Source organism: Tasmannia lanceolata, unplaced genomic scaffold (genome assembly GCF_043159265.1).
Source record: "Tasmannia lanceolata isolate RefF3 unplaced genomic scaffold, GAP_Taslan_0.1 ptg000006l, whole genome shotgun sequence".
Classification (NCBI taxonomy): domain Eukaryota; kingdom Viridiplantae; phylum Streptophyta; class Magnoliopsida; order Canellales; family Winteraceae; genus Tasmannia; species Tasmannia lanceolata.
The window spans coordinates 17,526,769-17,541,747 of NW_027518683.1; the positions used below are offsets into that span (position 1 = coordinate 17,526,769).

The 14,979-nt window shown below is 40.0% G+C and overlaps 1 protein-coding gene across 1 annotated transcript in view; it reads right to left on the bottom strand.

The window, feature by feature from the left end:
• Window positions 1-14,979, bottom strand: part of LOC143879959 (protein DEFECTIVE IN EXINE FORMATION 1-like) — a 35,476-nt gene continuing 20,497 nt past the window's right edge. The window contains exons 8-13 of the mRNA XM_077382690.1: window positions 10,112-10,368; window positions 7,756-7,937; window positions 6,703-6,986; window positions 6,487-6,604; window positions 751-933; window positions 1-639 (exon numbers count right to left, since the gene is read on the bottom strand). Of these exons, the coding sequence (XP_077238805.1) occupies window positions 322-639; window positions 751-933; window positions 6,487-6,604; window positions 6,703-6,986; window positions 7,756-7,937; window positions 10,112-10,368 (1,342 nt within the window). The 3' untranslated portion in view covers window positions 1-321. The remainder of the gene's footprint in view (window positions 640-750; window positions 934-6,486; window positions 6,605-6,702; window positions 6,987-7,755; window positions 7,938-10,111; window positions 10,369-14,979) is intronic.

Here is a 14,979-nt window from a genome sequence, read left to right on the forward strand (position 1 = left end):
GGCAGGGGGAAACCAATATGTTAAATAAAGATCTGCTTTCCTCAATTTCTTAATACTACAGTATATGTATAAAAAACATCAAAGAAAGAAAGGGCTATGAGATCTTAAGAACCTGTTGAGCCCTGTAGGTTGTGTAAGATATTACATTTTCTATTTGCATAACAACATCTCAGAGAAGCATAAACCCTGCTGAAATATCATAGTTGGAAGAACCAGAATTTTCTGCATATGACCAACAGTACAATCTTGCTCAGCATAAGGGAAAGAATCCCCAAAATTAACCCGATTCGCCCTTATCTGAAGTTGTGCACAAGAAGAGCTTTATAGGTCTGTATTCCTTGAGAATGATGGCAATGGCGTGCCTTCCTGTGGACGGAGAATGACAAGCACGCCAAACATTCCAATCATTGGGAGCACTAGAAGCCACTTCAGTAGCTTATAGTAATGCATATGGAAGGTGAGAGAGAACTCATCAGAGAAATAGAGTCCATTCTTGTCAACCATCTCCACCAACACATTTCCCGTCGTTCGGACAGGCACCGTCGGCAATTTTATTCGTTGTTTTCCAGGATGCTCAAAGATCTGATTGTGCACTATCCGTCTCTCTCCTTGGTAATTCCCAGGTACCAGTAAAGTTGTCTGCATTGTTCAAAATAGAGAGAACAAAAAGGAATGATAACAATTTGATCATCATAGAGTGAATAAAGAGAAATCTCTCTCATGGATTATGTTTCGGACAAGGGGGCTTACTGTGACATTGTAAGGTCCTTGACTTCCTGACGGAAACCTATATTGATCCACAATTTCCATCTCCACCCAGAAATTTTTGCCCTCCTCATCACGGAAAGCTCTGGAGGTGGGAGACACATAGATTCCTTCGCGGTTATACCGAGTTGCAACATTGTTCCTTCCCTGATTCGGAGATTTCCATGCCTGAAAAAGATACCAAGAACAAAATTAATCAAAGCAAAAACAAAAGTCCACTATAGGCTAGTGCACTATAAATATGGGATATTTAACTGGCACTTTTCGGCCCTCAACTCAACTAAGCCTTTGTCCCAAATTAGTTGGAGTCGGCTAATGAATCCTTTAGAAAAATTTCATTAAGAAGGTGAAAGAATCTACCCGGCTCAAATTGACTAAGTCTAATCCTGACACTAGTTGGGTTCGTCTACATGAATCATTTTCTTCCATTCTCTCCTATCCTGACACTTTTCGGCCCTATCTAGTCAAAACCAGTGTCGTAAATTTCCATCAAACACCTTCCAATAACCATTACTACCGTACATTGTTAACAAAAACCCTAGAACCAGTCCCTTTCTTGTTCTGTTACAGATCCAAGAAACCAGCACAAACATTTATTACACATCTGTCCCTGCTCCTATAACCTAGATCAGCCTCTATCATAACCAACAGTCCTATTCAGCCTCTATCATAACCAACAGTCCTATTTCTTCATCATAAAACCCTTCAATAAACACTCTGTTTGAACTGTCCTCACCGGGAACAGTCCATCATAAAACCCTTCAATAAACACTCTGTTTGAACTGTCCTCACCGGGAACAGTCCAAACCTCAATTACAGCTCCCTCATCATGTCCTAATGCCATCTGCTCAGTCCACATGACAATCCCTTCATACTTGAGAACTTTGCATCAGTTTCTTTTCTGGATCTGCCCAGAATTACAGAACAGTTCTTGGCATCCCAGCAATTCATAGTACAGTCGAGCCATTCACCAAAATCAGCGCAAACAGAAACCCCCCACCCCCAAACACACCCACCCACGCATCCAACTATCAGACAGTGTAAACAGTTCTAAAACAGCCGTAATAGTTTATCCATTGTACTAATTTTTTCCCAAACTAGCCCCAACAGCCCACCCTATTACCCATTTACTCTATTATTTACCCCTATTAAACATTCTCTCACCATTATACCAACCTTAATATATCAAAACCTTACATATTTTCCCCAGCTGTGATTAGATCAGCCTCCCTAGTTGTCTCCCCTAACCTGTCCTACATCAAGTGGCATCAGAGCTATAATACTAGCTGGGTTCCCTTTTGGTACTGCATCTAGTGGTATTGGAGCCTAGTTTTTTTTTCCCTATGGCAACTAGAAGCGAAAGGGCTTACTAGGAAAGACTCACTAATCCTGAGAGACATGAGTTACTCTTCAAGTTGATCGAGATAATAGACCGCATTGAGATGCATGGAAAAGAAATGAGAGAAGGCTGTTTTGAAGTCTGGAGAAGGGAATAAGACAATAAAATCTGGTGATGGTAGCTATCGGGAAGGTTTGGCTGAATGTCTGCCAGCAAAAAAGTGCTTCGAGATGTCTCCAGGAAGAAGATCTCAGAGCTGTCCGACCATGAAGGCAAAGAAAAGGGAGGAGATTATTTTAGTGAAAGGTTGAGAAAAGGCAAGTTTCCTGCTGAGGACCCACCAATATCTCCTGGGAGCTTAATCCCAGTGGTTCATACAAAAATGAAAAAGTTTGCAATCCAGGACGCAATCAAGAACATACATTCAAATTTCAACCCTTCGTCAGCAGTTAACTACAGCAAGAAACTGCCAAAGGAAATTTCAAAAATCAAGGAGTTGGAACATGTGGCAACCTAAGAGAAAAAGGAGGAGACAAAAGCATATGGGAAAAGGCACAGTCACGTGCCTAGCGACTGTTACAGAAGAAGGCTTAAAAAAAAGGGGGTCCAAAAAGTTGGCGGATCTTTTTCTTTTTTTTTTTGATAAAGATGTCCTTTCAAACATAAATCTTGTTCTTTTTATATCCCTCGTCATTAAGGAAATAAGAACCCTAAGTTGTAAATGTTCTTTGTTCTTTTTATATTTTTCATCTTAACAGTAATGAGAATCCTAAGTTATAGAGAGAGAGAGAGAGGTGTTGATTTGTTGTAAGAGAGAGATGTGTTTGCTTTCCAAAATTCAAACCGCATTTGGTTAAACTAGTTTAACATTTTCTTTAAGGATTCTTAATATATGTCATTATCACACAACAAATCCTAATTGTAATTGCATCCTAAAATTTTAGAACTTAAGAGGATCCCATACCAAAACCCCGCAGTATCTGATGCCTACGCCCATTTACAAGTAACATAGAAAATGGGAGTAAGAGTTAACAACCCCATAGAACTTTATTGTGATAACCAGGTAGCCATCCACATCACCTCTAATCCAGTATTTCATGAATGAACAAAACATAAAAGATCGATTGTCACTTTGGGAGAGAGAAAGTGAAGGACAGAATCATTACAATCCACATGTCAAATCAAAGGATCAGCTTGCCGACATACTTACCGAAGTTATTCATAGAAACCGTCTACAGAGGATTCTTGACAGGCTAGGTTTTTTGAAATGTGTGCGTTTTTTCTTTTTTGAATGGCAAAATAGATTCCATTAAATAAAACCGAGACCGAGACCGAGGAGGTCCCGGAAGAGAGCTACAAAAGTACAATCAAGACATAGAAGCTAATATACAATAGGAAGACACTAGGGAATCGAAGAACTCGACACTTTCTTTGGAAACCCCTTCATGAGCTAATTTATCTGCCTCACCATTGGCTGGCCGCCTCACATGTGAAAAAGATATCGATGCCGCCCCATCAAAGAAGTCGGCAAATCTCCAAGGCACCGCCTAGTACCTCGAAGCCCATCTAATAACATTGAGAGAGTCCCCTTCCACGACCACCTTGTTCATGTCAACATTGGTGAGCATCTTGATACCATGATGGATGGCTCGTACCTCCGATTAGTTGGCATCGGCTATACCAATGGGACCTTTAAAGGCCCAAATCACAACCCCCTCTTCATTCCTCAATAAACCTCCAATGCCCAATGGTCCCGGATTTCCGATACTTGATTCATCGAAGTTCAGCTTAAGAATCCCATGAACTCGAGGTGTCCGAGATTCAACTACCCTAGGTTCATTAGCCTCTTCCCCACAAATCACCCTCCATCTGTACCATAGTTCATAGGCAGAAACAAATCTGCAGCAATGTAATGTTTTCACCCAAGATATAGTTAAAGCAATAACTTTATTGAAAATAAAATGTGCACCCTTTGTGGATTCCTTAAAATCCTAGCATTTCTTTCTTTCCATGGAACCCAAATAGTAGCTAGGAATGAGACTTGCCATAATATTCTCCCTTTTCCCTTCCAAGGGGCCAAACCCCAACTTTCAAATAGCCCCATGAATGTTTCTGGGGAGCCAAGCCATACCAAATCTATTCAATAGATTGCCCCATACTTCTCTAGCCACTTTGCAATGTACAAGTAGATGATCCACTATATCTCCCGCTTCAATGCAAAGAGCGAAGTAGTCTATAAAGCCACACTTCCTGACTCTCAGAAAGTCGATAGTCTGGATCCTTTTAAGACCTGCGGCCCATCCAAAGAGGCAAACTCTGGGTGGTGCTTGAATGTCCCACATTTCGGCTACTTTGGGGGCTAGGTAGAAGGTGATGGTAGAATGATTTAAATGTGAAATCCCCGTCTTAGTTCCAGACCCAAATTCTTTTATCTTCCCCATCGAGCTTAATGTATCACTTTTCCAATGTCTCTAATAATCTTCCCACCAAGTCTAATTCCCTATCAAAAAAGTTCCTACGAAAGGATGGAGACCATACTATTCCGTTTTCTATGAGACAAAAACAATCTTTGACCATTACTTCCTTGTTTGAGGCTATTGCGAACAGCTGCGGGAAGGCATCCTTTAAGGGGCTGACAGTACACCATTTATCCCACCAAAATCTCAATCTGTCTCTTGCATAAACTCTGAAGCGTACCCCTTCATAAAAAATTGCTTCAAAGCACATTATATCCTTCCATATAGTTCTACCCGGCTTCCTAAACTTGTCCTCCGATTCCCAATGTCCCTGACAAGACACATATTTTATTTCAATCACTTTCGCCCACAATTGAGATCCCTCTTCACCATATCTCCATAACCACTTGCCCAGAAGAGCTTGATTAGTTTGTTTTATTCTTCTGATCCCTAGTCCACCAACCTAAATCGGCTTTCATACTTCTTCCCAACTGATCAATGGGATTGCCTCTGAATTTTTTCCAGTCTAAGAATGATGCTCATTGGGCTGATATATGCAAACGTATGTGTTTATTTAAGTTATTTGTATGACTTAAAGGCATTCTTGTCTTTTTGAAACATGGAATTTAATAAAATGAGCAAATGTTGCATGACGGAACATAAACCTATACCACGACTCCTAGTCTTCCCTCTCTTCTTCCTTCTCCTTTCTCACCTCTTTCCTTCTTTCGTTTCTTTATTTAACCACATATCTCTAGGAGCCGTTTTGATCTGGGGAAAACAATAATGCAAATCTTTTTCAATGGGAAAAAATTTCCAGGGTCTAGTACTCCTATTCTTCTACTCTCGTCTTCCCTTCGTTCTCTTCACTTTTCATAACTCTTTTCATCTTCTTTTCTTCATTTTAAACAGTATAACTATAGGAACCGTTTTGATCTATGGAAAATAATAATGGAAATCTTTTTCCATGGGAAAAAATTCCAGGGTCGAGTAGGGTTAAATTTTTTACAGGAAAGATTTCTTCTATTGGAAAGATTTTCCATGCAAGGAGATGCATTAGCCAAACACTAGAAAACTCATTTTCCCTACATCAAAACATACCCTAAAGGCTTATATGTTGACTTGAAGTCAAGCCCTCGCCAACTCGGTAGTCAAATTTTGACTGTTTAAATCTTGATCAATACTATAGTAACAAAAAATCAGCCCACACTAAATCACAGAAGAACGCCCGCAAGCATATGCATGCACATGCAGGATATGTTAATTGGGGTAACTCATCAGAGTTCTCCCAACACCTCAAAGTGGACCAATTTCATATGCGTTCAACCAGTACTATAACATCCATTTAGGGATGCAACTTGGGTCAGACTCAACCAGAACCCGATGGGTTCAACCCGATTTTGGCTCTAGTTGGGTTGGCATTTCCTCGGGTAGAGCTGGGTTAGGTTTGGCAAAACCCAACCCGATTTAATTTCGGGTTAGTGCTAAGGCCTCGGGCAGCCTGACCCGAACCCGAACCTGACCTCCATCATCTAATTTTATCGTAAGAAAGGGTTATGTTTTTTTTTCTTGTTTTTTTTTTTTTTTTGTTTTTTGTATTTTTCTGTTTGGCCCAAGATTAATCCAAACCTAACCCGACCCGAAATGGGAAAAACAGGTTCGATGGGTTGGGTTAGGCTTGAGAGATTTAGAGGCGGGTTGGGTTAGGGTTAACCATCCTCGACACGAGGCTCGGGCTTGCTCAGGTTAGGGCTGAGGGAAAGCTATCTCGGGCCGGGCTAGGGATGGCCTCAACATGATCCAACCCAACCCGAGTTGCACCCCTACATCCATTAACACATCACTCGAACAGATGTAGAATATTACGTTTAGAGAAAGAGAAGGAAGACAATTTAAATTACAAAAGTAGAAGACATTGATTCTTGCCTTCAGAGGATGATGTGGAACAGGAGTTGAAAAGCAGAAGACATTCCCGTTCATGGTTGTAACAATAAGATCTAAATCATCTCCACCATCGATATTATCCGCCAAGGCCATGCTGTATCTGTCACACATAGAGGTCCCATTAGCACAAGTACATAAATCATAAAATTTGTTTCCGAAAGCAAAGGGATTGTAACAGTGAAGATCAAAGTAGCATACGAAGTCTCTCCAATATCAACAACATCTGCACAAGCTGTCGGCCCTTCAATAAGGTACAAGTAACCATCAAATGATGTTGTAACAAGAGTCAGTCCCTTCTTCTTTTCCTTGTGTTTGTTTAGATCGAGTAGAAGAACATGACTCATTACTCTCCCATGAGTGCGATATGGAAAGGGGCGGATGGTGGACCCATCCTTTCCGCTAAGAACATATATGTTCCCTGATATTGTTGGGACTACAACATCAGTATGACCATCACCATCAACATCACCAACTGTTGGACCCTGCTCGTCACATGTTAATAATGATCAGATCACCCTTACAAGAAATGTGAAAATCTTACAACATCTGAGCATCACTTAAAAGTATATATTTGCATGTAAAATTCTAGGCATTCCATGGGAAAATGAAAAGCAAGGCTGCTCTAGAACAAAAGGTCAATGTAGAAGATGATGAATCATTCGGTTTATATCCACTATTTCATAAAAGACATTTAGATGTTCGAATACTGATAGAAATGGTCAACAAATGTAACAAGTTTTTTCAAAATTATTTCTTCATACTTAGACTAGCCTGAAAATATGATATATTTCAACTGAATTTCTATTGTGGTCCCTGTTTTGTTGAAATTTAGTACAAATTCTAGTGAGCACAGGGTGTAACACTCTGCAATCCCCAAATACAATTCCAAATTTGAACATCTTTAAGTTTATGTTTGAACCGATAAAAAGATAAAGAAAATTGATACATGCAAAATGGAAATCCCTGCAAAACTGTGAATATATGCATGGAGACACAACCAAATTAACACCAGGAATGGTGAAATGTTAAAGCTTAAGTTTCATTGAATGAAACACCTTGTATAAAACATTATTTAAAAATTAAAACTTGTTAGTAAAAAATATAATTATCGAAAACATGAAATGCCTTTAAAGTAGGTCATTTTGTAAAATAGAGTTAAAAAAATGATACTTTGCTAAAAAAAGATAAAAAAATTGTAATGACGATACTTTGCTAAAAATAGGTAAAAATGAAGGTGCTAACAGAACTTGCCTGTGGAACAAGACTCTTCAGATGTACTTCCCAAATTTCTTCTCCTTGTGCAGTCCATGCAGCAACATTTCCATGGGTATCGGTTGTCAGCAGTTCAATTTTCCCATCATCATTAATATCTGCTGCCACCACTGACCCCTGAATCTCAGCCATCTCAAGAGGAAACTTGTCCCGCACTTTGCCTGGATGATATTAATGTCGCTTCAGATAAACTAAAAAAAAATTCAATGCTTGTAAACAAAGGGCCCTTAAATTTTTATACCATAATTCATAGAAAAAGAATAACCATAACTGTAGGAGCTTTTATATAAGGGATGCAAGTAGACTCGTGTATAAATACTATTGAAACCCCTCAACCCTTGGATTTAGATCCAAGGGACATGAAGACACTTCATTTAAAGCTATTTTTTTAAGAAGAAAACTAAGCAGAAGTGAAATAATAGTTGTAGCTGACAAAGGTCTGCCACTGCCGCAACCACCCGTCAATCCATGTCTCCTTCTCTCCCTCCCTCTCTCACCTAGCGCTTCCTCCGTCTTCTTCTATCCCTCCCTCCGCAAACCCGTCAACATCTCTCTCCTCTCAGCTTTGCAAAACCATCCACCCACCCACATGTCTATTTTCTTCAGAGAAAAAAAAAAAGGGCTTCATCCACATGTACGTTTCGTATCAGTCATGATCTCTCAAACAAGCTCTCTTTTACAAAAAAAAATAAGAGAGAGAGAGAGAGGGAGAGAGAAAGAAAGAAAAATCCCCTATCGATTCCAAACAGGGAATGGTGGAAAGAAATCCAATCAAATCCTTCTCCTCTTCCTATTCGTCGGGGAAAACATTCAATGCAGACATTTTTGACAAAACAAAGGTTCTTACCTAAGAAGTAAACAACATTGGTCTAACCTGAAAATAACCATTTATATAATTCCATTCAGCAGCTGGGGATAATATTGAACTTAAAAAGATGATTTTGAAAGAAAAAAAAAAAAAACTCTTATTAAGTGTGAAGTCTCATACCCTATTTGGCGGGTGAGTTTAGTTGCTGAGAATCTTTTATTCCTACTAACTGGTGCAATTACTTGAAACTTTATTCGAAGAAAAGAAAAAAAAGAAGTGAGGGTTGGGAAGATGTACAAAGCAAAAGGGTAGGGTTGGGAAGATGTACAAAGCTGTACTGAGGCAACGGTTACATTGATCAAGGGTTTATTGTAAGATGGGTAGGGTTGGGAAGATGTACAAAGCAAATGCTGTACTGAGGAAAATGGTATTGAAGAAAATCCATCTCAATGCGGTTACTTTCCATTGTCTAATTGATGGTATTTCAAGGAGGAGTATTTCTGCTGTAATGTAGTTGCTTAAGAAAACGAAGCAACAAGTTTTGTCACTCAATGTGATCACAAACGATTCTCTGATTAATGGACTCTGCAACGAAGGGAAGGTTGACAAAGCTCTCCAAGGGGATAGATGCAAAGCCATGTAACTTGCTTGGGGTAATTGCCATTGAAATTCTGTGTTTTACTTGTTTTTTTGGATTCAAGGAGATTATGAAACCGAGAGAGAGAGAGAGAGAGAGAGAGAGAGAGAGAGAAAGGGGGGGTGGTGCTCAAGTGATATACGTATCATGACCTAGATAGCCCCAGCATACCATTTTATATTGGTACTGACATAAGTTTGAAATATCTGAAAGGTGTTCTTTTTATTTGCATGGACTTCGATAAAAAGAGTTTAAATTGTGCCTGGTCTTACATTTGAAAATTCAAGCAAATGATATTTAAAACTCCATACATAATCGAAGTATAGCATCCATTGATAGTGATTGTTAAAACGCTCTTACAAAGAAAACAAGATCTAGAGCATATGACTGATGCCATTCTCCAGTTGAAAAAACAAAAAAAGAGCACAAGATTTTTAGGGACTCTTACAAGGTCTTAAAACAGGCGAATTCAAACACCTTAAGGAGGCAAAACAGGTGAATTCAAACACCATAATGAGGCAACCGTCTTTGCAACAAAACTAAGCAGCAATTGGATGTGAGAGGGTATAATATAGGAGAGGAAACAATCACATGAATAATCAAATCATTCCAGGCTGAATGGCTTCAAAAATTACAGTAAATTGCTAGAAATTATACCATGATACCACAAACTGAACTCAAACACAACCATCAACAGACAAGATAAAATAATAGGCAACACACAACACATCAAAGGAATACTTCTTCAGAGATAGAGGTTGAAAATATAAGAAATTGAACCACAATAGACATATGCCAGGATATTATCCAATCACAAGCACAATGATAAATAATTCAATACCACAAAAAACATACAAAAGAATAAAGTGCTGCAGGCAGAGAAAAGTTACCATGATGATCCAAGACATAAAATAAGCCAAAGGAAGTCCCAACAAGAATGTCCAAATTTCCATCTCCATCTAAATCAACCACAGTTGGAGAAGAATATATATATGCGCGGAAATTCCCAGTATCCGTGCTCATATCTAATTGGGCTGTCCATTTGACTTGTTTTGTATCTAGATTGAAAACAACGATTGCGCCAGCTACATATTTTCCAATATCAATACCACCCAATTCGGATGAATGTTCTGGGTTTTCGTAGTACCTGTCAACTTATCAGCCAACCGATTACTTAGAAATCAGTAAGGAAAAAATAGTCCATTAGAAGTAATGAAAATGAGAAGAAACCAACAGAATATTAAAAATAAAATAAAATACTAGATAAAGGGAGGTTAGTCTCCCCCCCCGCCCCCCACCCCCCACACACACACAAAAAAAAAATCTATGTTTCTTTTCCATTACTTTTAAATATGAGAGAGAGAGAGAGAGAAGAGAGACCAAGGAGAGTCGGTGAGAAAGTTGTATGACAAATCTAGGAATATTACTGATACACTATTCTCTAAGAATACCAAACAGAAAATAGAATTCTTAACTTCACTAAGAGGAGAGGCTATCAGTTGAAATCGGTAGAAATTGCACGGAGTGGAAGTAGATTAGATAGAGTTATTGAAAGATGAATGCGCCTACAGTTGACTGTGATGGGTGGGCAGTGACCACTCATCAATCAAAGGCTAGCAGGCAATTGGGGTATCATTAGGAAGAATAGAGATATTGGGTTGGATCTCTTTGGAGCCCTGGACTTTAGAGAGAGACCTCCTCAACCCACTTTACAAAGCCCATGAGATTGAAGTGACAGTTTCAACGACACATAGGAGGTGACAAGAAGGGAGATTCTCATGAAGGCTAGCTGAAACTATTGAGGAGAAACTGGATATTTATGATGAGCATTAGGTATCGTTTTGTCATATCTGACAAAAGGACAACACAGAGGCAGATGCTTTAGCTAATGAAGGGGTGCTGAGGACTGTGACTTACATCCATTTCCTTTACAGAAAATGTATACATTAGTCATTGCATGTCTGGCTTTAATTGTATAGTTTCTTTCACTAATAAATGTTCTTATTGCTAGAATAAAGATAAGGGAAACTCGACCAATTGTATCATAGTACAAAGAAACTGAAAAGTTGAGAAAATGAACTCTTGGATATGTGTGTTTGGTGGTGGGGGTTGGGTGGGTGGATTTGTCTGGAGGATTACAAGAGATATTGCATCACTCTGCAATAGAGAAAGACAAATTCCAGAAATGGGTTGTTGCAGTAGAACATAAAACGCAGAACATTAAAAAAATGTCGCAGATGCTGGGCACAAAGAGTTCTCCACATAGCAAAGATCAACATGACCACATAATAAATTTTCAGAATATAAAAAGGGTGATCCTACAAGGGTTCCAATTGGGCAGGAGGCAGCTTTAACAAACAATACAAGTTTTTGAATCAGGGATCATAAAACCAGCAATAGGAATGCAGAAAATCATGTGAAAACCGCTGAACAATCTCTAAGAAAACATTATGACAAGACACTAAGAAAATAAAATGTCACTCTTTTGACTAAGATGAGACAAATAGAATAAATTCATTCAAAGAAGACAAAAAAAAACCTATTTTAGGTACAATGGACAAAAACAATCGGATGCAAAAAGAACATCAGTTGGAATACCATACAAAAGTGTCATTTCAAGTTTCAAAAGGTGCTTTAAGTGCTTCCGGCGAGTATAAGCTACTCTGAAGAATCTGTTGAAAGATCTATGAATACCATGGGACTCGGAGGGCGATCTGGACTTCTTCGATGGCGATTGCTTGATGGCTAGTAAGCTGCTTGGAGAGATTCTGAGTTGGGAGGAAGAGGAGAGGGGTCTCTTCTCCGGCGAGTTCCAATCGTGGTTGTGGTGGACTGGTATCTGTTTCTTGAGGCCACTCCCGCTTCAGCCAGGATTTCCTCTATCTCTGAATCGGTTTCTGAGGTTTCTGAAGCTGTGTCTTCTTCCTCGTATACATAGGGTTCTTCATACTCCTCTTCTGTTTCTGTCTCTGTTTCTGCATCGGTTTCATTTTCCGTTTCTGTGTCGTCGTGGGTATCGGAGTTGGACTCTGGGGGAGTTCCCCCAAGTAGGGGTCTGCACATCTCTTTGATTTTGTTGGGAGGTTTCTTGTGTGGTCTGTCTGAAATGTGGAGAGTAGAAGCAGAGTCAATAGCTGGGTATGGTAATGGCAAATCAGTTGCGTCGGGAGCTAATTTGGTTCCTTTGGTTTGGGCACTGAAGGTGGCTATCGGGTGGGAGGTATGGATTCTGGTGCAGTTTCTGGGTGGTCTAATGTTAAAAGCATAAATGTTAGACGATTTGAAAGTGTCCTCAGGAGAAGAAAGATTGGGCTATTGGGGGATTGGAGGTGCTGTAAATGTGGCTTTAGAAACTTCAGAAAACGAGTGAAATGCTGGAAATGTAACAAGTTCTGGTCAAGTTTGGATTTTAATTTCTCCTCTCAATCAGAAGGCAAGTCGAAAGAGATGCCCGGGTATGATGTTCTGGAAAATCCAATAGTTGCTTCGGGTGTGGAGAAGATCTACCCCTCCACTTCGGAAGGTATGGCATTTAATATTGAGATGGTTCCTCTTAAATCGATCAGCAACGCTGATATGGGCTTAAGGGGAAAACTTTGCGAGGGTTGGTCTGGGAATTTGGTGGCTTTGGAGTCTTGGTTATCTCGGAAGAGTAATATGATGGAGGGGGTGGTGGTCTACAAAATTGCAGAACTGGAAGTTCAGACTTCCATTCCAAGAGGGATAAACAGATCACAGATAATATTGTGCTGGAAGAATGCAGTGAACTCTCCTTTTGAAGACCTTAGGGTGTGGGGTGACAAATTTCCAAAAGAAGGCAACCCTTTTTGGTGGAGTATTGAAGGAGTTCCGCCGGAAGCTTGGTGTGAGGACAATTTCAGGCGAATTGGGGAAAAAATCAGTAAGATTGTGGAAGTGGACCCTTCATGCTTCGCTGGAAATGGCTACGAAAAAGGGCGTATTCTTGTAATCTCGTCTGGAGTCCTAGGCAAGGAGATTTCGATTCAAGTATCTCTTGATGGGACCCTCAGATGGGTTTTTGCTTCAAAAGAATCAGTAGAAGAAGAAGGTGACAATTCCTTTGTGGGATTTGATATTCCTGGGGAAGACAGCTTCGAGAGGATTGAAGAGGGTGGGGATTCTTCAATATTTGGAAATGAAGAGATTTATGTAGAAGAAGCAGATGAAGCTCCTTTAATACCAGTAAATGATCATTTTAATGTATTGAATGACATTTCTGTCATCGAAGGAGTTCAGACCTTGGAGACCGAGCATGGAATCTCTGATGGGGTGGCAGGGACGGTGGAGTCGGCGCATTTTAGCCACCAGAACTATCGTACGCAGCATAGTGTGCAAGTTAGCACAGGAACAGCTGGCGGATTTTTTGAAATTCAAAAATCGGGATCTCCAGAAGGTTACAGGTGGCGGAGCTTGTGTGGCTTTGACTATCTTGCCTCTTCTAGAGTGGGGCCCGCTTCTTCTTTTGTTAATAGTTTTGAAAATATTATATTTGCACTCTCCCCGCGAAGAAGCCATAGCTTGGTCTTTCCCAATGACTCTCTATCTGACGCTTTGGTAATAGAGCCCACTTTAATTTCTGGCGGTAGAGTGAGTGGGCCTGAAAAGACTCAGATCTTTTTGTCTCCATCTGACTTTTCCACCGGGCCTATGACTTGGGCTTTCCCGGAAGCTGATTTGGGCCTTGGTTTACAGAAGTCCAATGCGTTAAACTCTGAGGTTAGCTCTAACCGGTATCACCTTACTTGTAATGAGAGGGAGCTGATTTTTTGCTCCCCTGGAGAAGATACCCAGGTCGCTGCCTTTGGTAGTGATAACCTTGAAATTTTTTCTTCGTCATTCTTAAGCCAATCTCGGACTCAGGAAAGCTATCATGATAAGATCCTAGCGAGTGGGATAAGTGCTCGCCTGGTTTTTTAGGAGGGGGATTTAGAGGTCGTTGATGTGTCTATCGGTGTTAATTTAGTGAGATGGGCTTCGCGTGAAGTGTTGATTGGGCAAGCTGGTGTAGATTGAACCTTTTCTTTGATTACTAAGGGAGGCTTTTGTTTTCCCTGGCTTTGTGGCCCTAATAAACTTTTGATTGACCTTAGTGGTCTGTGTGGGTTGGTGAATTGTATTTTTGGTTCTCATAGGGAGTCTCCTTTTCGATTTTTAGTCAGGATCTCTGTTGGGGGAGTCAATCATAATTTCAATTCGAGTATCTGCAATCAGTTGGAATCATCCTCTCTGTTGATGGCGTCCTCTCATCATGGTGGAATTTGTGGGATGGTCCCTGTGTCGAGCCTTCGAAAGGAAATGGCTGAGTACATGGTTGATCATACCTTGTGCATAAGTAAGAAATTGGGGTTGGTTTTTGCGGGTCCTGAAGAAGTGTATAGAGCTGAAATACAGGAACCGGAACAAAGAGATGTTGGTAGGAATCCTTGCTCTAACGGGTCTGCTGAATCTAGTTCGAGAAGAATGGATAGGGAATTACTTAGATTAAAATCGAATATTAATTATGATTCGGGATCTTGTGGGAAGAGCGTTCTCTCGAAGAAGAAAGGAAGATCTTCAGGTGCTAGATTGGGGAAGCTTTATACTAATTAAGTGATATTATGAAGATACTATCTTTGAATATTAATGGTTTGGGGTCCCAAGAGAAAATATCACAGCTTAAAGAATTGTTAAAAGTTTGGAAGCCAGAGGCTGTTTGCATTCAGGAAATAAAATTGGCCTCCATTAGTAGTCTGGATAT